The 22,015-nt window shown below is 40.1% G+C and overlaps 1 protein-coding gene across 4 annotated transcripts in view; it reads right to left on the bottom strand.

The window, feature by feature from the left end:
- The window catches only part of LOC103673071 (amyloid beta precursor protein), a 256,172-nt gene that overhangs the window by 54,938 nt on the left and 179,219 nt on the right, over positions 1-22,015 (bottom strand). For all 4 annotated transcript variants that reach the window (XM_040621078.1, XM_040621080.1, XM_040621079.1 and 1 more), the window contains 2 exons: positions 7,659-7,787; positions 6,680-6,779 (listed from right to left, as the gene is read on the bottom strand). In XM_040621078.1, the coding sequence (XP_040477012.1) occupies positions 6,680-6,779; positions 7,659-7,787 (229 nt within the window). The remainder of the gene's footprint in view (positions 1-6,679; positions 6,780-7,658; positions 7,788-22,015) is intronic.

The raw sequence follows: 22,015 nt of genomic DNA, 5'->3' as shown, positions 1-22,015 counted from the left end.
AAAAATGGATTAAAGACCTGACTGTAAGATCTGAATCCATAAAACTCCTAGAAGAAAACAGAGGTAGTTACTAACTCCTTGACATCAGTTTTGGTCTGATTCTAAAAGCAAAGGTAACAAAAGCAAAAATAACCAAGTGGGATTATATCAAACTCAAAAGCTTCTGCACAGCAAAGGAAATCATCAACAAAATGAAAAGGCAGCCTACTGAATGAGAGAAAAATATCTGTAAATCATTTATCTAGTAAGAGGTTAATATCCAAAAGATATGAAGAACTCCTACAACTCAAAAACAAAAGACAAAAACAAAAAAATACAAAAATCCACAAAAGCAACCTAATTAAAAAATGGGCAGAGGATTTGAACAGACATTTTTCCAAGAAGACACACAAACGGCTTGAAAAGATACTCAACCTCACAAATGACCGGGGGAATGCAAATCAAAACCACAATGAGATTTCACCTCACACTTGTTAGAACTAGTATCAAAAAGACAAGAAATAACAAGTGTTGGTGAAGATGGGGCGAGAAGGGAACCTATGTGCACTGTTGGTAGAAATGTAAATTGGTGGAACCAGTACAGAAAACAATACAGAGGTTCTTCAAAAATTAAAAATGAAACTATATGATACAGCAATTTCACTTCTGGGTATTTATCCAAAGAAAATGAGAACACCCCCATGGTCACTGTAGCATGACTTACAATGACCATGACAGGTAAACAACCCAAGTGTCTACAGGTGAATGGATACAGAAGATGTGGTGCACACACGCACACACACACATTTATATTCATCTACATACAAGGGAATATTATTTAGCTACAAAAAAGAATGAAATCTTGCCATTTGTGATAATGTGGATGGACATTGAGGGAATTATGTTAAATAAGTCAATCAGAGACAGACAAATACCATATGGTCTCACTTACAGGTGTAATCTAATAAAAACCATACTCATGGACATGGAGAACAGACTGGTGTTTGCCAGGAGCAGGGGTTGGGAGGTGGGCAAAATGGATAAAGGGGGGACAAAAGGTATAAACTTTCAGCTAGAAAATAAGTCATGGCGACATAATGTACAGCATGCTGACTATAATTAATATGACTGTACGGCATATTTAAAAGCTTCTAAGAGAGATCTTAAAAGTTCTCACGACAAGAAAAAAACCTTTTTTTGTAACTCTCTATGGGGACAGTTGTTGACTAGACTTATTATGGTTATCATTTTGCAACATATATAGCTAACGAATCATTATGTTGTAGACTTGAAACCAGTATCCTATTTTATGTCAATTACACCTCAGTTTAAACATAAATAAATGAAACAAATGGGTTTATTCTGGAAGAGCAACTGTCTTGCTAAGAGGGGGGCAAAGATAATACATTTAAGAGGTAGGCAAACAAACATTGGTCATACTTGTAATTCAGGTGACCACACTGGGGAACATATGAAAAGGAGCCCGGAGACTATCATAAAACTAAAGAAGGAACATGTCTTTGGTAATTTATGAGACAAATAAATGTTCTTGTTTCCAAATACTTAAATCAGCTATAAAATAATAAATGTACATACATTTAAAAGCCATTCCTTCTGAAAAACAAGGAGCATGAGTCCAATAAGTTGATAGCTATCACTCACTCTCTCTTATGATTTATTTTCTCCTAGATGCTCTTCCTTGACTAACAATTATACACAAGGATACTTAAAATTCTCAGTAGAAATGAATGTTCCATTTTGTTCATTTGGCAAATGCTATAAATATTCTATTTTAAACTTAGACTACTTTGGATTCATTAAATCCCCAAATCAGTAGGTTTGTTAAGGGCAGAGAATGGAAACACTGTCTTTGAAACAAGCATGCTGAATTTTCCCCAAAGAGTAGAACATTTTATCAAGAGGCCATAGTAAAATTGTAATAATGAATTATAAGCATTCCTTCATGAGCACGAGTTCCTTGATCTCCTGCCACATATTTCACTCCTACCCCATTCACTGTGGATTTATTCAGCCAGAGATTCTTCCAACATCTGGTTTATAATAATGCATGTTTTTATTAATTTTGAATGCTAGAAGAAAAAAAGCCCAATGATGCCTTCCTTCCCCTTTGCTTCCTACTGCCTTTCTCATAAATTGGTCATTATAGCGTTCTGCGAGACAGCCCTCTCTGATAGGTGAGTGCCAATATTTTCAGCCTTGAGGTGGCTACAAAATGAAACACTTTGATAAATAACCTCAGTGCTGATAGAAAGGGTAGAAAAGAATCCCTTTAGCAAAGATTTAAAGAAGATTACAAAGGGCATAAAGCCCCAATCATTTTGAAATAGCAATTTGACAAAGGCAAGGTTGAGCTGAACAGCAGAGATGAAGGGATTCTGCTTCTTCTGGAAGGGTTAAAACAGCATATGGACATTGAAGAGGAAGCATATTTTCATGAAAATACGGATTCTGTCATTTGCTGAATCAAAAGCAAAGTCCTAAACAGCTATGTTAAATGAATAAGGGGACTTTCCCACCTCTATAAACAATGCCTTAAGCCTTTCCTTGCAAGGAAACTTCATAATTTGCATGCAAATGTCTTTTGTTTTTTTAAAAAGGGAAGACATGAAGTAATATATGGCTGTGCCTGGGAACCCGCACATAATAATTCAAGCAGAACTGAAAAATTATTATAAAATAATAAACCAACCCAGCTTTCATATAACTAATAGTGTGGTTTTGATAATTCATACTTATTGGAGAAGCAAATCAAATAAATAGCCTCACACTCTGATTGACAAGAAAATGAAACTAGGCAACATACTTAATAAATCGAGTGTCAAAGTATGTGAACTGGGCAGATAACCAAATAGCAGAGGGTCATGGAAATTATACGGGACAATACTATAAAATGGTATTAGTTACAGTATTAGAACTGCGCTTTATTCTTTTTTGATACCTTTGCCAACTGCACCCATTTTGTTGGCTTGATGAATTACAGCTGCTGCAGCCGGGGAAAGAGATTTGTTTTGTGCAACACTGTTGGGTGCTAAGGAAGGAGTTGAGTATTGAAGGGTGCCACTTTTTAAGCAAGAAAGAACCATTTACAGGTCTTGAGACTGGCAAGAAATCATGGCTGAAGGAGAGGAAGGTGTCTTGGAGAAATACTGGCCAAGTGGGAGGTCCCATACTTGAGACTGCGATGTGAATCAATTTCAAGAGGGACACAGTAATTTCTTCTTTATTGACACTGACTAGAGTGTGAGAAATGTGTGGGATATTCTCATCATCTGGGATATGGTACTGGGATTTAGTGGAGAGGCTTTTTTTTTTGCTAGACATAGGGATTTGGGATTTACTGGAGTTAGCACAGACAGATGGGAATCCTCAGGAAAGCACAGTGGCGAGCAAGGCCAGAGCTGAATTCACTGGCATGAGGGATTTTACCGTCCGGCCAGCCTCCCTTTACTGTTCTCACCAATTTCACACCAATTCCCATTTTTGCCCTTCCTTCTTTCTAGTGTGGCTAGCTTCTTCCTCATTTTTGTTCATAACAGAGAATTCTACGCTAACGGGAGCACAAATTTACTGAAGCAGACACGGCTATGCTAACGATACCAGCAGCTCCTGAGACTGGCAAAAACCCATCACCGCAAGAGCACCTGTTACCCTTACCTAATAAAACCACTGTATTTTCCTCTAGATGTTTTATTGCATTAAGCATGTCCTAATTGCCCTCATTTAAAGCACAAACTTTTACATAACAGGCATGCATTTGTAGGTACTTCCAAATCTTGTTTTGCCAGTGGATCTGAACTTCGGTATCCTTCTTATTTGCACAGAACTGACACTAAATCTTAAGTTTGATTATAAAAGAAATGCAAGTCAGACTACTGACATAGACTATCTGAAACTATTAGAAAGAGTCCAAGACAAACTGGAAGAAATCTATGAAGGTCCAAGGAATTTAAAATAAAACAAAACGACAACCCCAACAACTTCTGTTACAGAAAATTTCAAACTTCTACAAAAGTAAAGAGAATACTACAGGGAACTCCCACTCTGCTTAAACAAATCAGCAGCCGTGGCCAACCTTATTTCACCTGCATTCCTCCTCTAAAAGTGAGTTATTTTCGGGCGCTGGGTGGCTCAGTCAGACCCTGATCCCAGGGTCCTGGGATGGAGCCCTGTGTCAGGCTCCCTGCTCAGCAGGGCATCTGCTTTTCCCTCTCCCACCCTACCCCACCACTTGTGCTCTCTTCTCCCTGTCTTTTTCTGTCAAATAAATTTTTAAAAAATCTTAAAAAAAAAGAAATAAATAAAAGTGAGTTATTTTTAAATGTTCCTGCAAATGAAGAACCATGTAAGATAACTAAGCTCAATCCAGAAAAGGCATTCTCCCCGGGGTACTCTGTTCTACAGCTGATACTGGCAGCTCTAATGGCAGGTAAATAGGTAAATTCAATGGAAGTTTATTAAGGCAGACTTCTCTTTCTACAGCAAACAGCCATTTAAAAATGGAGGCTGAAAGAAAGATTTTTAAAAAGATTATCTTTCAGGATTTGATATCTAATACATTCAGAATGACAAAAATTAAAAAAAAAAATAACACATTCTTAATCCAAGTTCATAGTTGAGGTTTTCTTTTTTGGAAGAAAAAAATGTCCATGATTATAATTTACCTGACTATCCTCCCTGTCACTGAGATCTGAAGTTCACTGCATTGTCCTATTCTTGGGCATTTCGCAACACTCAAGATATCTGAATCATCATCTGTTCCGTGCAAGTGTGACTCACTAGTGGCCACTGTTTTCAGTAGTTATTTTGCTGAAAAAAAAAAGCTCTGATAATTTAGTGAGAAAGAGTCAATCATAATTACGGGGTGAGTGATATATTGGTCATTAAACTTTCTAGTTCTTTGCAATGGCTTATTTCTCTATACCGTGGTATTACTAACAGCATCTCAGTTGAAGACACATAGGAAAATAAGCTCGTTAAGACAAGTACCCGGCAAAAATATCTTCATCTAGAAGACTTGAACTCCAGGTCATTAAGGGTGATGATTTCTTTGATTTTTGTCCTTTCTACAACTGAATGGAGAATTTTCTTCTACTTATTTGAAAGACAGTATTTTAAAGTTTCCTTACAGACTTCTACCTCCAAATATAGGCAATAAGAAATATTCACTTCTTACAGATATGTACAGAGTGAAAGATTAATCGGCAAGCCTGTCTTCAATCCAGAGTATAGACTGAACGGTTTCCTGATGATTGTCTTAAGATCTTGCTCAACACTGAACTCCTTCTGAACAGAAGTTTATTTATTTTTTAAACTTTTTTTTTTTTTAAAGATTTTATTTATTTATTTGACACAGAGAGAGAGCACACAAGCAGGGGGAGCAGTAGAGGGAGAGAGAAACAGGCTCCCCGCTGAGCAAGGAGCCCGATGTGGGGCTTGATCCCAGGACCCCGGGATTGTGACCTGAGCCGAAGGCAGACGCTTAACCGACTGAGCCACCCAGGGGCCCCGGAACAGAAGTTTAGATAACATTATTATGAAGTTTCTTTTTCTGGCCTGTAGCCCGACATATACTGCATTCCGTGTGTTAATACATATTAGGAGCAGACCATCATCACCTGATACATGCCAAATACTTGACAGCAGTACAAACAACATTTATAGGGCAGTACTGAGTTAGAAAAGACAGAGTACATAGCATTGGCACAAGATGTAAAAAGCAAGCCAAGGGGTGTTTCAGGCATTTCAAAGAAGGCATTCCTGNAAGGGGCGTACCCATCTACAACATCCGGGGTGTTCTGATTTCAGATAACCTGCATGCACTTCTAACTCAATTAACAAAGAGCAGGTTTGTTATGGAGAGGGATAGATAGCTTAATTCCTGACAGCTTACGTACCAAATCTCTAGGATATGTACATTTCTTTTATGTTGAAAGATTCGCTCCGTAACTGCCACCTATGTGCTTTATGAGGTAAAGTTAAACAAATATGGGCATTCAGGGAGTTTGTGGAGACTTACATTATGGGCTGCTCTACTCGCTTTCCAAGAAAAACAAAAGCGGGAGAACTTATTAATATGAACTATGAAACGTGGCATGAGGAGAAGTCGGGACATAAAAGATAGCACGCAATGTCAATTTCCTGGTTTTGAGAACTATTACAGTTATGTAAGGTGTTACTATTGAGGCAGGGGGGTGATGTGTAGACTGGACTTCTCTGTACTGGTTTTCCATGAGTGTTTGATTATTTCAAAATAAAGGTTAATGAAAGACCGGGGGCGGGGGTGCACATATTTCATGACATTCAAACAATGTGGCTCAGAGAATGCTGATGGCTACTGGGGGAGGGGCACCAGAGACAGACGCGTCACTGAATATAACAATAACTTTGAAGTTAGATGACAAACACGGTTTTGTGCTTTTGCTCTGCTACTTAGGAGATGTGTGCCACAGGCAGGTATGATTCTTAAATTCTAGGACTGAGTTATTGATCTGTAAAAGGAGGACACTATCCCACTCGTGAGGTGATGATGACTTCCATCCCCCAAGAGTTTCACTTTCTCCTTCCACAGATCAGAACACTGGTGATTCCTGCTGCAGACAAACTCCCGGTGGCTGAGTTTTTTCTCCGACAGGAGAAGAACATGCTTAAATGCTCGGCATCAAGAGAAGTGCCTACTTACCAACTTCATCCTGAATTTCCTCGGCCACTGCAGGCACATTGTAGAGCAGAGAGAGGGACTGGTTCATGCGCTCGTAAATCACACGGAGATGCGTCATCACCTGTCAGAAAGGGCGACAGCTCCGGGTCAGCCATCTTTGCAGCAGGGAAAAGTTGTGTTCCTTACCAAGCACCGCTGACAGATACAAACTTCCAAAATAAAATGGGCAAAATGCTGTGGAATGTGTGACCTGAAAGGTCACCCTTATTTTTCTTGTCCTCCCATCCTTTATTCTCGAACTTTAAGACCCGCTTTAAACCTCCCACTGTATTGTACGCTTGTAGCCATAATTACAAAGCCAACTGAAAAGAGCATTTCTGTCCCACTCTGATTCCTAATATTTAGGCTCCCTAAATCACCCCTAATGCTCTAAATATATTTCTGTGCAAATTTTTCAAAAGATAGGAGGAAGTTTCAATTTGGATATTTCTTTCATTCTATCTATCCATCTATCCACCTATTTACTTAAAATCCTTCAAGGAAATGTGAAATTTCAGATTGCCAGAGGTAGATCTCATTTGTCAACCTTTGGGGATGGAAACAAAACACAGGACTACAGGGCTTCACTTAGGCTTGCATTATATCCAGGCACTGTGGTAGCAGAGGAGTTTCTGATCGCCTGTCACAAGCTAGTTGAACCAATTTTAGAGGCTTTGGCTGACACAACTTCTGTTTTCTTCACTTTAGTCATTAGAGTCTTAAAGACTTCCGTAAGAACTGGCAGCAGTAGATACTTAAGATAAGTTTATATGATTATTTTCATAAATCAGAAAATGTCAAACCATATGTTGGTCGAAGGGAAGCCTTTAGAATTTACCAGGTATTAAAGAACTCTTGTGTAAAGTACCCATAGGTACGCTGGGAATACCTAAAGGTCTAACTCAAAGAGCAAGGCCTCCGGACTGTCAGGGCTGCGTAGGACGACCACAGTCTGCGTTACCTGGGACCGGATCTGAGCGGCTTTCTTTGGATCCACCATGCGTACATGCTCAAAATGCTTTAGGGTGTGCTGCCTGTCTTTCTGTTCAGCACGGACATACTTCTTCAGCATGTTGAACACATGACGAGGCTGTTGTGGGGGAAAAAAACAACTTTCAGGTTTGTGCAAAATACTACTTATTCCAGGGGCTGTGTGTCAGAGGCCCCGCTAACTCATTCCATAATGTGAAAGGACTGTGAGTCATCTTTTGCAATTCTCCCACTACTTTCTTAATCGGTAATTACTTAGTTGATTGGCCACTTTTCATTTTGACAAGAGCATTTAGCATTTGACATCTATGATGACTGTCCTCAATCAACATTTTCTTTTTAAATGGCAGTATTCTGCTACAGAGAGACGATTTTTGGGTCTCTTATATTTAAGTTAGGTTCTTCGCTCTTTCCCACCCAAATATATAGGGACATCTAGAAGACTACATTTCTACGTGCACAGTCACAGTCGTCATGGTTATCTCAATGGTAATGCTGCACAAATAATCCCATCATCAGTAAGCAAATAAAAATATAATAATCAAAATGACAAAAGTAAGAGACAATTTAACCACTACCCATTTGTTGGCCAAGGAATACCTGATAAGCTTTAAGACACAGTATACTTTCCCAGGAGCAAGGCCAATGTGAAACTGTAGTTATTTCACTTTGAAATTTAATTAAATTCTTCCTATGCCATCAGATTCTAATTCTTTCAGCAACAATTAAGTTTCTTTAGTGCTTCTATTTTTTTTCTAATTGGTTTTATTTCATTATTATTCTAGTCTTTCCTGAAAACATTCATCCTAACAAAAAAGGACAAAAGCTCCTCTGTCTTAAATGATTCCATTGCTATATGTACTCTACTATGTGATTTTGTAAAATGATTTCCAAAGGCACACGTTTCTTCGTCACTAAAACACACAGACAAAAAAACCCCTATGGAAGTTCATGTCAGGAAGAGAATTTTGGCCATTTGGGCAAACCCAGTTATTATTAACTAGGTCATGGGCACCTTGAAAGTCAGGTGGAAGGTGAGGAATTTATTTCCAGAGATGGTATGTTGGGGGTAGGGTGAAGGCTGTAGTATTTTATGGGATGCCCCTCCCCTTCTCCTTAGGTTAGCTCAGGGGTCCCCACCCTGACATCCTAGGTAGAAGTGGTATCCTTTTTTTTGATGCTCCCATGAAATGCTATGCATATCCCCATTATTGTACCTAACACAATCTATTAAGTTATTTATGTTTCTGACTGCTTTCTTCACCTGTGAGACCCTTAAGGGCCAGATTTGGTCTTTCTTTATCAGAATCACAGTACCCAGGGCCTGACTCAGTGAGGGTAACTTGCTTACTTTATGCTTTCCGCAGTTCACATTCCTATACTTAAGAAAGCAAATTAACACAAGAAAAAGAAAATAAACCTGTGCTCATCTGCCTGATTTCCTTCGCCCTACAAGAAATATGCTTCCTCATAATTCCAAAAAAGGCAGATATCACAGCTGGAAACCCAGCTTTTGGCAACACATCATTCTAATTCTCATTTGTACTCTGAAATCTAGTTGAATCTACAAACCAGAGAATAATCTTTTAAATCCTAAGAGAAGAAAAGTGGTAAAAGAGATAGCAGTTGACAAGCTACATCGATTACATCTATATATTTAAAAGAAGACTGGTTTAAGGCAGGCTATTCTTGAATGTGACGGGTATCTTATATGTAGGACTGTGCAGTAAGGAGATTATATACCCCCTGATCCTTGATTGTTATTGGACACCAAGGCCAACAAAATTCTCCCTCTAGCTCTCTTGCAATGATACCTCCAAGGTCGGAGACAGGTGACAACTAATTGCATCTATTCATGATGTCCCTGCCCCTGACTGGCTTCATGTGCTTACTTAGTTGCTCTATTTCATTTTTTTCCTTTGAAAAGTCTTCACTGTTTTGAGACAACGCAATATTTTCTTTAAAGAGTTCATATAAGCAAAAATAATTCAATTAAACATAAGGATTGCTTTCATCCTGTCTGTCTGCAGCCAGTCACCTATGACTGTTCCTCTAAGGCATTCCGTCCTGAAATGATGGGCACGGCCAGCCGAGAATGTGCACCAGAATCTAAAGGCTCTGCCCTGGCCTTCGCATTACTGCATTAAATCTAAATCTCAAATCAGAGAATGGGGAGGCAATTTCTGTTAACTAACATCTGGGTGTCCCCTTTTCTCTTCCACTATCACCCAAAACAGCACACGTTCCCACTTGCAAATGATTACTGTTAATTCTCTAGGCCTCAATTTTCCCTTTTGTGTAATTCAGGTAACAATACTTTTCATATAGAGCACACTGAGTATTAAAAATGTTCTGTGCTGGGGCGCCTCGGTGGCTCAGGCAGTTGAGCGTCTGACTTCAGCTCAGGTGATGATCCCAGGGTCCTGGGACTGAGCTCTGTGTAGGGCTCTCTACTCAGCAGGGAGTCTGTTTCCTCCTCTCCCTCTGCACACCCCTCCCCCAACCCCCTGCCCATGCTCTGTCTTTTTCTCTCTCAATTAAATGAATAAAATCTTAAAAAAAAAAAGCTCTGTGTTAGCTACCCAGGGCAATGCTTAGTTCACAGCAGGAACACAACACACACTCATTTCTTTCACTCAGTCCTCGCCTCCAATGCCCACTCGTTTTCTTTCCTATAGGCAACAGCAGTTCAACACTTGCTGACTGCTGATAGGACGAGAGAGACTGTGGGCTTTATGCACAGTAACTCACCGAATCTTCGCATTAACCCTATGACTGGGGTTTTATCAGAGAGAAAACAAAGCACAAGAAAACAAAGCACAAGAAGCTTGAGGGCTGGGAGGCTAGTTACACAGCTAGTTATAGAGCTAGTCCCTGGGTACAGCGAGAACAGGTAATCCAACTCTGGCTCCCAAGCCTGTTCTCTTAATCGCTATGTGATCCTGTCTTTCAAAGAAACTCTAACATGGACCAAGCTGAAGACAATTCCAAAAAGTAACTTACAGAGTTGAAAACAGAGAAATAATTGAGTGGTTAGAAACGAGTCTGTTCTAGGAGTGCTTGCCTGAGTGTCTAGTGCTTATATGCTCAGATAATATTCTTTGGGGACATGATAATACCCGCTCTTTTCATTGCGCAGGAGACCATCCGGATTTAGCTTATTCACGCTCTCAACTGCCATCCTTGGATTCTGGCACTTCGCTCCGCTTTAGCTACTGGGTCAGATGTGGGGAGGTGAAACAGCAAGATAGGACTGTCCTTTGTCAATCTGTTTAGGATTACTAGAAAATGATTAAGAGCATTATAGTTAAAAGGTAGGCTTTTGTGACACGCGTGGATTCGAGTTCTAAATCCATACTTCTCATCTATTAAGACGGATAATTAAATGGTGAATGTGTTCACATGTTTAAAATTGCTTATCTTATTTAATACCAACATTTTCTTGATTTCAGAAATTTATTTCTAACCTCCCCCATCAAATCCCTAAGGCCTGACAATGAAACGGTAGCACACCGGGATCTCATGAATCCCCCAGGCCTCCACATCTCTCTACCAGGGAACAAAGCTCCGACCAGGATAAAGAGCCCTAAGAGCCTATTGTAAGCTATGACCTCATCAGTGTTTATGTGAGCTCAGATACACACTGTGTGTGTGTCTAATACAAACATCAGCCTTTTCTTCCTAATGCCTATGCCTCGGGACATGAGATAATTCAGGAACACATTACCATGCCCCTCAATAAGTGAATTACATGGTTCTGCTCGGTTGATTTATTCATGCAAACACATTTCTAAGAATCATGCTTAGAAATGAAAAAAAAATCAGATTAGTTCTTCTGGTGGAGCAGGCAGATAAATCATACCAAATAAAATGGCGGTTACGTCTACACCTCAGCAACAAACACTGTTTTTCGGTAACAAAGAAAAACAGATAATATTTCCCTATACTTCTATATTTTTCATTTGCTTTATGTTAAAAACAATAACAGCAACAAAAAGGGCCCCGCCTTTGGTATATGATTCATGCATATTTCAATCAAATGAAAAAGTAATTGTTTTTAGCACTTTTAGCCAGAATACAGAATTACCAAGGCTTAAAACTAGTTGTTTCTAAAGGTGTGCCATATCCACATACTGTAGAGTAACAGGGAATTTCTTAGGGCATTTTATTTCATTATGTTAGGGCAAAGGTACGTTTCTTAAAATTTTAATTAAAAACACAGTAATATTCACAAAAGAATAGGAGAAGAACACATGCCTGGAATCTCTGTAGAAATGTATTCTCTTAAAGTAAATGGTATTACTATTGTAACAATAGTTACAGTTAAGACAAGATTGTTCATGTGATTAGAAAAATGAGCGTAAGAATTCAGTGGCTCAAACATATTGATAGTAAGCAGAGTTTAAGAAACATGTTTTAACCTCTATGCGTATACTTTCATTCTCAAGCCTTTAAATATTCTGTAACTAGTAATAATGTTTTTTTTTTCCTGCCAAATTTCCTCTATTTTACAATTTAGATAGCATATGTATTCATACTACAATCTGATTATCCTGGCATCGGATGGGTAATCTTATTATTAAAATTTATAGCAAAGAACAGAGAAAATAAAAGGAAAAGATCTGCCCCAGGGGAACTAATTACATCCAATCCTTTTTTATTATCACTATTGTTTCTGAGTGTTTAGCCCATAATAACAAAGTATCTATTTGCATCTGATTTGACATTTTTCAATTGGCACTAAAATCCCTTCACTATTCACACTGCATTTAAAAGAATCATTTCAAAAAGAATTTCTTAAAGGATTAAGGCTGGGCATTACTAAAATGATTAAACTTCTTACTAAAATGGATTGGATTAGACTTAACCTAAAATAGAAGATTTACCTTTTGGAACATTAACCGTTTTCCTTTCTTGGAACTCGAACATAGGCTATCTCTAGCCCCTGGCACAGTTCCTGGCACAATTTGGTTGCTAAAAATGTTTGTTAATTAGATTAATGAATAACCTAGAGCTGAATGTGATCTCACAAATAGTTCCAATAGTACAATATATCTTTCGTGGTATCTGAGTTGAAAATAAGCATCTCTCCACTAAGATGCATTCCCAATTTTCATGAAACGTATTGATTTTACAGCCCCACTTGATCTATCCAGCATGCTGGATTTCTTTAGGAAGCGTATTCAAACTATTATCAAGAAGAATTCACTTCATCAATTTCAAAAGATAACACAGTTTGTCTTATGGCTTGGGTTTTGATGTCAGGTTGATGTAAATAATTTTGAAGGGAATTTCATGGCCTTTCCCTATAAAAGATAATATTTTTTAAAAAATTAATTTACCCTGTTCTCAAATGTATTGTCTTTTCATTTTTTTTTTTAATGCAATTTCACACGTTTGGTGTTCTGGACTTGGGGTCAATCACACACATTTAGCTGATTCAATGTCAACCATGTCTGAATGTGTAGCTTTTAATTCCACAATTCAGGTGGGAGGTATGTTAAAAGATGACTAATTGGCCCTACTGTTCCATCCTGTAGCTTTATGCTTGATCTGGAAATCTGGCATCTTATCGTAATAGACACTTGTGTCTTAAACCATTTCCTGATAAGAGGGAATGATATGTCAGGAGCCTTTAAAAGCCCTGAGCGTAATCCCACCAAGGAGAAGGAAGTAAATGAGTCACTTTATGAGGAACACCCTAACCTTTCCAGGTCACTAGGGACTTATTCAGAAAGCCTTCTCCTGGAGCAGTAAATTGCTTCCCAGTGGTTTCCAACCCTATACCCAGGGAAGTTAATCACCTATCGAGAAAACACAGATCTCTCCTGTTTTCACAAATAGGTTCAAGGCCCTTATTTTCATAGTTCCACATCTTGGATTTTAAGAAATTTTTTAAAAACATTTTTTAATTTTTTAAAAGATTTTATTTATTTATTTGAGAGAGAGAGAGTGAGAATGGCGGGGGGGGGGGCAAGACAGGACAGGAAGAGGGAGAAGCAGACTCCCCACTGAGCAGGGAACTTGATCCCAGGGCTTTGAGATCATGACCTGAGCCAGAGGCAGATGCTTAACAACTGAGCCACTCAGGTGCCCTGGATTTCAAGAAATCTTAAGCATATAAATGTAAAATATATACAATTTTTGTGCAAGTTAAAAAAAAAAAACAAAACGGAGCGCCTGGGTGGCTCAGTTGTTAAGTGTCTGCCTTGGGCTCAGGGTGTGATCCTGGCGTTCTGGGATCGAGCCCCATGTCAGGCTCCTCTGCTGCGAGCCTGCTTCTTCCTCTCCCACTCCCCCTGCCTGTGTTCCCTCTCTCGCTGGCTGTCTCTCTCTCTGTCAAATAAATAAATAAAAATCTTAAAAAAAAAACCAAACCACTCTTAAGAGTTAAACATTTTCCTGCTTGACATGGTCTCAGTTAAGTTTATTTTTGCCACTTAGACCCTCAGAATTTCAGCATTTCACATGTACCCTCACTGTTTTAAGAAAAACCTGGAGGAAAAAAAAGACATTCAGGGAAGCATCCATGGAAACCTTTGGATCACAGCCATGCTCGTCTTTAGAGCTATGAGGGGAGCTCAATTTTTAAAGTTCACTGCAAAATGCATCCACATTTCTTTCTTTACAAGAGCACATACATGGTTTCTGTAGTTAAAAATGCATATAAGAAGGCCAATGACAGTCCTATGTCAAGTTGAACCCTAAAGTCTTTGAGCAAAGATTCTTGTGCCTGCCCCCATTCAGTGTTTCTCAAGGTTAGAGAACAGGGAGGTATTAGAGTTACCCCTTTCCGGCACATCCAGATAACTGCTTTGGCTCTGGCCTTGTGTTGTCATAGAACATGGCGGCCCCCAGGAGAACAGAAAGTTGTCTTCACCTCCTTTCCCTCCACAGGGAAGCAGATGACTTCCTGATAGGGACTTGGCAACAAAGCCTCCATATATTCGGTCCTAAAAACATATTCTAGCCTGTCTTTTCTTAGGGAGGAAGATATCTTACTACTTCACAATCTCTTTTCAACTTTCCATTAATCCTTTTTTCTAATATGGCTAACAATAGCTAGAACAATCCCAATTGTGAAAGAGTAGAACAATTAACCCCAATTTGCAAATGAAGGAGGAAGAATCTTTTTCATTAATTAAAGACGGGTGCTGAAATCTAGAAAATATAGACAATAAGGGTGGTTTTAATTCTGCCACTCACAATTAGTGACCTCCTGTTCAATCTGTTGGGCTTTATACAGCTTTTTTCAGAATATACTGCTAGTTCTCAAAAATAGTGATTTGGGGTACTGTGACATGATAAGGAATGTATATTTGGTCTTTCCCTAGTCCTTGACACAGAGCTCCTAAAACTTGTAATTTCCTGAGTGACAAGGGTGACAGGAGCATCTTTTGTCAGAATATTCACTCTTAATCCCTGGTTCCTGCCACAAGAGCCTCTAAGACCCTTGAAGTGATGAAGAGTTGTCTCTGGTATGCTAACCCAGTGACTCTTGGAGGACGGTGGCTGGTTGCTAGAGGGAGCAAGCCTATGATTAGAGGTTTGGAACTTCCGGCCCCACCCTCTGTCCTCCCATCCTAGGGGGCGGGAGAGGAACTGGAGATTGAGTTTGGTCATCAGTGGCCAGGGATTTAATCAGTTGTGCCAACCTGATGGAACCTCCATAAAAACCCCTTCACAATGGGGTTCAGACAGCTTCCCAGTTGGTGAAGACAGTGGGGTGCCAGGAGAGCAGCAGGCAAAAAGAAGGCACCACACCCCTCCCCCCATACCTTGCCCCATGTGTGGCTTCCATCTGGCCATTCCTGAGTTATGTCCCTTATAATAAGTTGCTAACAATAAATAAAGCGATCTGAGTTCTGTGAGCTGTTCTAGTAAATTATCAAACCAAAGGAGGGGGTCATGGGAACCCCTGACTAATGGCTGGTTGGTCAGAAGGAAAAATGTGTGGGAAAAAAATCTGACATTTGGGATTGGTGTCTGAACTCGGGGGCAGTCTGACAGGACTGAGCCCTTAACCTGGGGGGCCTATGCTAACAGGTTGTTAGTGTCAGAATTATTTAATGTGAGGGAAAAAACCTCACACATTTGGTGTCAGAATATTGAGAGTACAGTCGCACAGACCACAGCTATAAATCAGTGAAGACAGCGTATAGAACTGGAATTCAGGACCTGACCCAAACCCCAGGATCAACACTTTGGGACCAACTCTAGCATACACTGGATACAGAGCTTAGATCAACCAAGCTGAGAGCAAAGAAGGGCCAGAAATTCCCTGGATTTGCAGGGCAGGTCTTCAATTCTTGTTTAGTTAAGCAGTGAGCCACGCCGACACTCTTAATGGTGAACAGATTACTATAACCGAGGAGGCAAAGCCTGGAGAGCTCCAGAAGAAACCATAAACAAAGGATGCCTTTGAAAAGATTTGTCAAATGGTCTGATCACCTGACACACGCCAACGGTGACACAATCTTGACTTTTAAGAGAGTTATAATGATATGTTTTAATTTTGCATATTCATGCTTGCATTTTGGCATTTTTGCTTCCCACATCCTCTGACTGGTTACATCATGCTCAAAGATATGGACATTTATATGTAATTTCACCCTCTCCTCATACTCTCACTAACCACAGAGCCTTGACCTAGTGGAAACATTAATGTGAAGAAATCTGAGACAAAGCTTATACAAATCCGAAAGCAACTTAGGATCTTCAACCTGATTACACGTGGGTAATTCTGTGTGTGCGCATACATGTTTCTCGGGAGAAGATTCCTCTTTGCTACTATCCGTTCTGACAGGGTAGATGTCTGTAACGCCTATCACATAAGGGCAGGTAATGACCCGTGGATCATTAAATAATGTGCTGCTACGCATGTGTCTAAAAAGTGAAATATTTATGTTTTCATAATGGGTTTTGATTTTGAAGGATGAAAACAGGTATCAACATATAAATCCGCACATGTAACCTATGCTGGAATGAGACAGGGCAGCCCGGCGCTGTACGTTTTGACAGTCATCTGGCGAAGAGCTGTTCTGACTTCAAAGGCAGTGATGAAGCAGGGCTTGCTGTGGAGGGGATCTGGTGATGACTATGGACTCAGAGGCACAGGACAGCTTTCAAGCTAATACCTTTCCTACGTACTTCGTAATTTTTTTTTTTTAAAGATTTTTATTTTTTATTTGAGAGCACAAGAGAGCACAGGTGGGAGAGGCAGAGGGGGAGGGAGAGAATCTCAAGCAGACTCCCCGCTGTGCGCAGAGCCCGATTCAGGGCTTGATTTCACGACTCTGAGATCATGACCTGAGCAGAAATCAAGAGTTGGATGCTCAGTGGACGGAGCCACCCAGGCGCCCCATACTTCATAATTTTCTATTTAACTTAATTCAATTAAAAACAGAAAGTGCTAGTGTCTCTGGTTTACATACTTCCTGTTGGTCTTTAGAAGATCTAATGAGCGTGGCAAAGAGTCAAAGCAAGATAGGGAGGTCACACTGAGAGGCTTTACTGAAACAGCATACAAACCACTCGGCATAGTCTATAGGATCTTGTTCAGTGAATGCTAATTCTCCGGTTTTCCTTTCCACCTGTTGGTTACTGGTCTGTCCTTAAAAGCTCTCAAGTCAATGAGTCTTCTTGTACTCACCAATTTTTACAAATCTCTACTAAAAATAAATAAATGAATGATGAATGGACGAATAAACATATAAGGTATAAGATGATTATTTACATTTCTCAAAGGTGATTTTTAACCTAGCAGTCTTTTAAGTACATTCAGATTGGCTTTACAAAATTTTTGTTGTATTAAAATCTTGAAGGAAGAATGTCTGAAGCACTTTGGGACTCATCTGTCTCACTGCCTTTAATACTAAGAACGAGGCAAATACTTTTTAGCTTATTTACCGTCCGTTACATAGAGGTGCCGATGTACCGTATTTACCTTGGCATGTAGATACCTGCTCTCTACATATGTTCTATAAATGCTCACATCTCTTTTTCTGACCCAAAGTGATTAGTAGAAAATGAAGAGTTGTAAGGAGAAGGGGAGTTTGCAAAATATCACATGAAAACTTTATAAAATGGCCAAATTAAGCACTTTAATTTTGCCATTATTTTCTATCCTTTATTTTCTCCAATGATCTTGCTGCTTCTCACTGAACATTTATTGCCCTGCTGTTAGAATGCACCAAGTCTCCACCTTGGGACAAAATCATGTTCCTTGGTGATAAATCTCACAAATCATTACATTAATGTTCTACCAAGGAATTCCACGTGGCAGTTTTCCAGAATCTCAGGAAAATTTAACATTTGGCCAACCTAATCAGAAATGAGGAAGGGAAGAATATTGGTGCTAAAGAAAGTGCCAATTTTTTTCTTCCCCCTCAACTGAATGTTAAGAATCTGGATGCGAGGTATCGGATGTAAACGTGAAACTAATTTTAGTGTGAAAATGGCTGCAATCATGAGACACTGGGGGGAAAAAACCGTAACAGCACCTGCACACAGACAAGACAGATATACAAGAAAACATTTCCTAATTCTTACCTCCACTTCGAGAATGCTTAAAAAAGTTGTTGTGTCAGGGGGCACCTGGGTGGCCCAGTCAGTTAAGTGGCCTGCTTAGCTTCTCTTTTGCCCTCTCCCTCTCCCCCTCCCCCACCCCTCTCTTGAGCACTCTCTCCCTCAAATAAATAAATCTTAAAAAAAGTTGTGGTCAGGATAATAATGAGGATGTTGTCTAATGGGAGATTTAGAATAAGTATCTATAAAGACACAAAAAATCTCAGAATTACAAAGAAAGCTTTTGTAATTTGTCTCTCATCTTTTAAGGTGAGTTTTCCCAGACCGAAGCCTACCACAGGAAGCTTTATTGTAAAAGAAATTCCTATCTGGCTTTGAGTTTAACTGTGCAGGCGCTTGCTTAAGGCTAACTGCTCTCCAGATTGCAGAGAATGTTGGACAGTCAGGCAGTACCATTGTCTTCTCTCCATCTAGGAGGTAGGATCCTGACAAGTTACAAAAAAGGAGGCTCAGATCATATTTAGCTCATCTTTCATGAGGCTGTAAGTTGCTGGATACAAGCTCTGAGAAAGTAGGAAGTCAGAACCACAGGTAGAGGTCTGGTTGTTAAATAATGATAATTTAGTTTTAGGTAGTACTTGAGTTTGGTAGTGACCCATGTGTGATGGAAGTGTAACGGTGTGTGATGCAACTTTGGAGAGGGATTTCACATTTCTTGTGGGGGGGGGGAGGATAAGTGATTTTCCAAGGAAACTTCAAGAGAAGTGAAAAAATGAAAGGGGCTGGTCCTTAGAAGAGTCACTAGCCCTCTATAGATTAAGAGTTTAGGGGGCGCCTGGGTGGCACAGCGGTTAAGCGTCTGCCTTCGGCTCAGGGAGTGATCCCAGTGCTCTGGGATCAAGCCCCACATCAGGCTCCTCCGCTAGGAGCCTGCTTCTTCCTCTCCCACTCCCCCTGCTTCTGTTCCCTCTCTCACTGGCTGTCTCTATCAAATAAATAAATAAAATCTTAAAAAAAAAAAAAAAAGAGTTTATCCTGAGTGATAGACCAAACTATCCCTGAGGAAAACGCAACTTTTTTTTTTTAACTCTTGTAATACTAGAAATATTTGGATATTGTAAAATTCTACGTATAATGCAAACAACGCACTTGTAGACTGGCCATTTACCCGGATCAGCCAGCAGGCATATAATTCACGAAAGAGGAAATTTAGATCACAAAGCACACACTACATGGGGACTCACAAATGAAATTCACAGTACAGCAAGGCATTTTAGCTGCACCGAAACATCATCGCATGGTACTTCCAAGCTCGGGTTAAAAAATACAGATAAAATTACAGATTAAACCTGAGCCTCAGAGAGACCGTGGAAACAATCCAGGCTGTTCCAATTCCCATATGGCAGAGGCTGGGACTCGTAGAATATGGTCACGGTTAACGGGATAATTATTTTGAAGGTGCTCTCAGCTGTAGAATCCCCAGAAAAAAACACTTTCACTAATTAATTTCCTTATAGTCAACTAACATTTACTGAATATTTTGTATTTTCCAGGCACTGTGTTAACTATGATGGAGATCTCAGAAAAATTTATTTATGGGTCCAATATAAGACACGACCTTCCTCAGACAGTAACTGGCACACTCCTGCTTTGTCTTTTTTATTTTTATTTTTTTAAAGATTTTATTTATTTATTCATGAGAAACAGAGAACGGGAGAGGCAGAAGTAGAGGGAGAAGCAGGCCACCTGCGGAGCAGGGATCCTGATGTGGGGCTCAATCCCAGAACCCTGGGATCATGACCTGAGTCGAAGGCAGATGCTTAACCGACTGAGCCACGCAGGTGCCCTTTGATTTGTCTTTTAACAGCAATACAGACAAGTTCTTAAAAAGGGGCTTAGAATTTCCTTGCATTTTTCCGAAGCACAGAGCTAAGTGCTGTATCAAGTTATGCATTAAAACAAACACTCAAAATAAAATTTAAATAAAACACTCATTAACTTAACAAAAATGGCAGATAATGCCAAGATTGTAGGCCCATGACTATCCAGCCCCAGTTTTTATTACATGGGAGAGTTTTATGCTTTCTAGGTAAGAATTCAATACATTTCTTGGATCAATCCACAACAATCTGATATTTTTTTAAGATTTTATTTTTTTTTATTTGAGAGAATGAAGGAGAGAGAGACGGAGGGGGAGAGAGAGAGGGAGAACACGAGCGAGGGGAGGGGCAGAGGGAGAGGGAGAAGCAGACTCCCCACTGAGCAGGGAGCCCAATGTGGGGCCCTATCCTAGGACCCTGGGATCATGACCTGACCCGAAGGCAGATGCTTCACTAACTGAGCCACCCAGGTGCCCCTGATTTTTTTTTTTGACAGTAGTTCTCCCTAAACCGGTCTTTAATTTTTATTTCAAATAAACATGATGTTTAATTCTACATGAAGAGATCGACAGGCCCAGAACAAGCACGATTATGGCCAGTCTGAAAGGATCCCCTTTGGTAACACAGGAAGCTTTGGCAAACATTGTTCCCATCACTGTCTTTCTTGTGATGGCGGATGGGATGGGACTGAAAGTTCTGAAACGTGCATTTGTTAATAAGGACTCCATTCAGTCCTCATCTTATATTTAGCTCTATCAATGTCCACATAGCAAAGACCCTACTTTGGAGATCGGACTTTCGGCTGAAACACTCCCCTAAATGTCAGCAATTAAGATTCTGGTCTCAACACCCACCCCCCCTGCCCTGTCCTGGCAAACGATCCCAATGGCCCTGACCCCAAAATCTAGTCCTCTACAAAACGAGGACCAAGGAACTAAAGGACTTTTTCTCCAAATGCATGTAAACAGAATTTTACTGAACAGTGCTAGGACAGAGATTTTTTTTTTTCTGAACAGAAAAAGAAAATGCTAATGTGATATTCTTTTTCAAAAGCTTTTTGTTCAGAGAGGAAGCATGGTCTGGTAAGAGGGCACCATGGTGGTCAACTGTGATTTGCAGCCGCACCCTGTCCCCTACCCAGGGTAGTGGTGTCGCCCTGAGCCAGACATTGGGTCTCAGTGATGTCATTGGTAGAACAGGGTCAATCCTGTCCCACCATCTATAAGAGTACCGGAAGTTCTTTTAGGGTTCCTCAGAGCTTTGTATGCTGTAACGTCAGCGGAAAAAGAAAAATCAAAATGAGGGGCATCGGTGTAAGTAGGTGGCTATTTGGTTTAGTTACATAATATATGCAGTTGTTCCTTTCAGCCAAGATGGAGTAATGAGAACCAGATTTACCCGATCGCCTGTAACAACCAGAACAGACAGTGTTTGTAAAAGATATCAGACATCGGGTAACAGGTAGTGAACACTGTGAAAGGGGAAACGAATGAGAAGAGCTCTACCACTCCTTAAGCTTGTCACTGTGAGTTCCCAGGCTGTCAGTCCGGGTGCGGGAACCAGCTGGAGCCTGGTGGACTCCCACAGTTAAGGTAGTCCAGTGAGAGTCTAGAGGGACGAAGGCAGCCAGCAGCCAACAGAGAGTGCTGGGGAGGACACGGTTGCCCAGATCTGATTATAATGATCAGGGCCTGTGAGTAAAAGAACCCAACCAAAGCCACGGGGAAAAAACATCCAAAAGGATTAGAGGCAACAGTGCCTGGTGTTCACACTGGTCAGGAATAGTGCCTGTTCCCACCGTCCAGATGGGAAAACAGTATTCATGGTAGATTACTCAGAAGGAACCTAATCTCCATATTGGAGAACAAGGAACCATAAGCTGGTAACTGCTCTGATCCCACTTAACAAGTCTTAAAAGCAA

This window comes from Ursus maritimus, unplaced genomic scaffold, assembly GCF_017311325.1.
Source record: "Ursus maritimus isolate PB19 unplaced genomic scaffold, ASM1731132v1 scaffold_4, whole genome shotgun sequence".
In the NCBI taxonomy this organism is placed as follows: Eukaryota; Metazoa; Chordata; class Mammalia; order Carnivora; family Ursidae; genus Ursus; species Ursus maritimus.
Note: the sequence above shows the minus strand (reverse complement) of the source record. Positions and strands in the feature narration are given on the sequence as shown.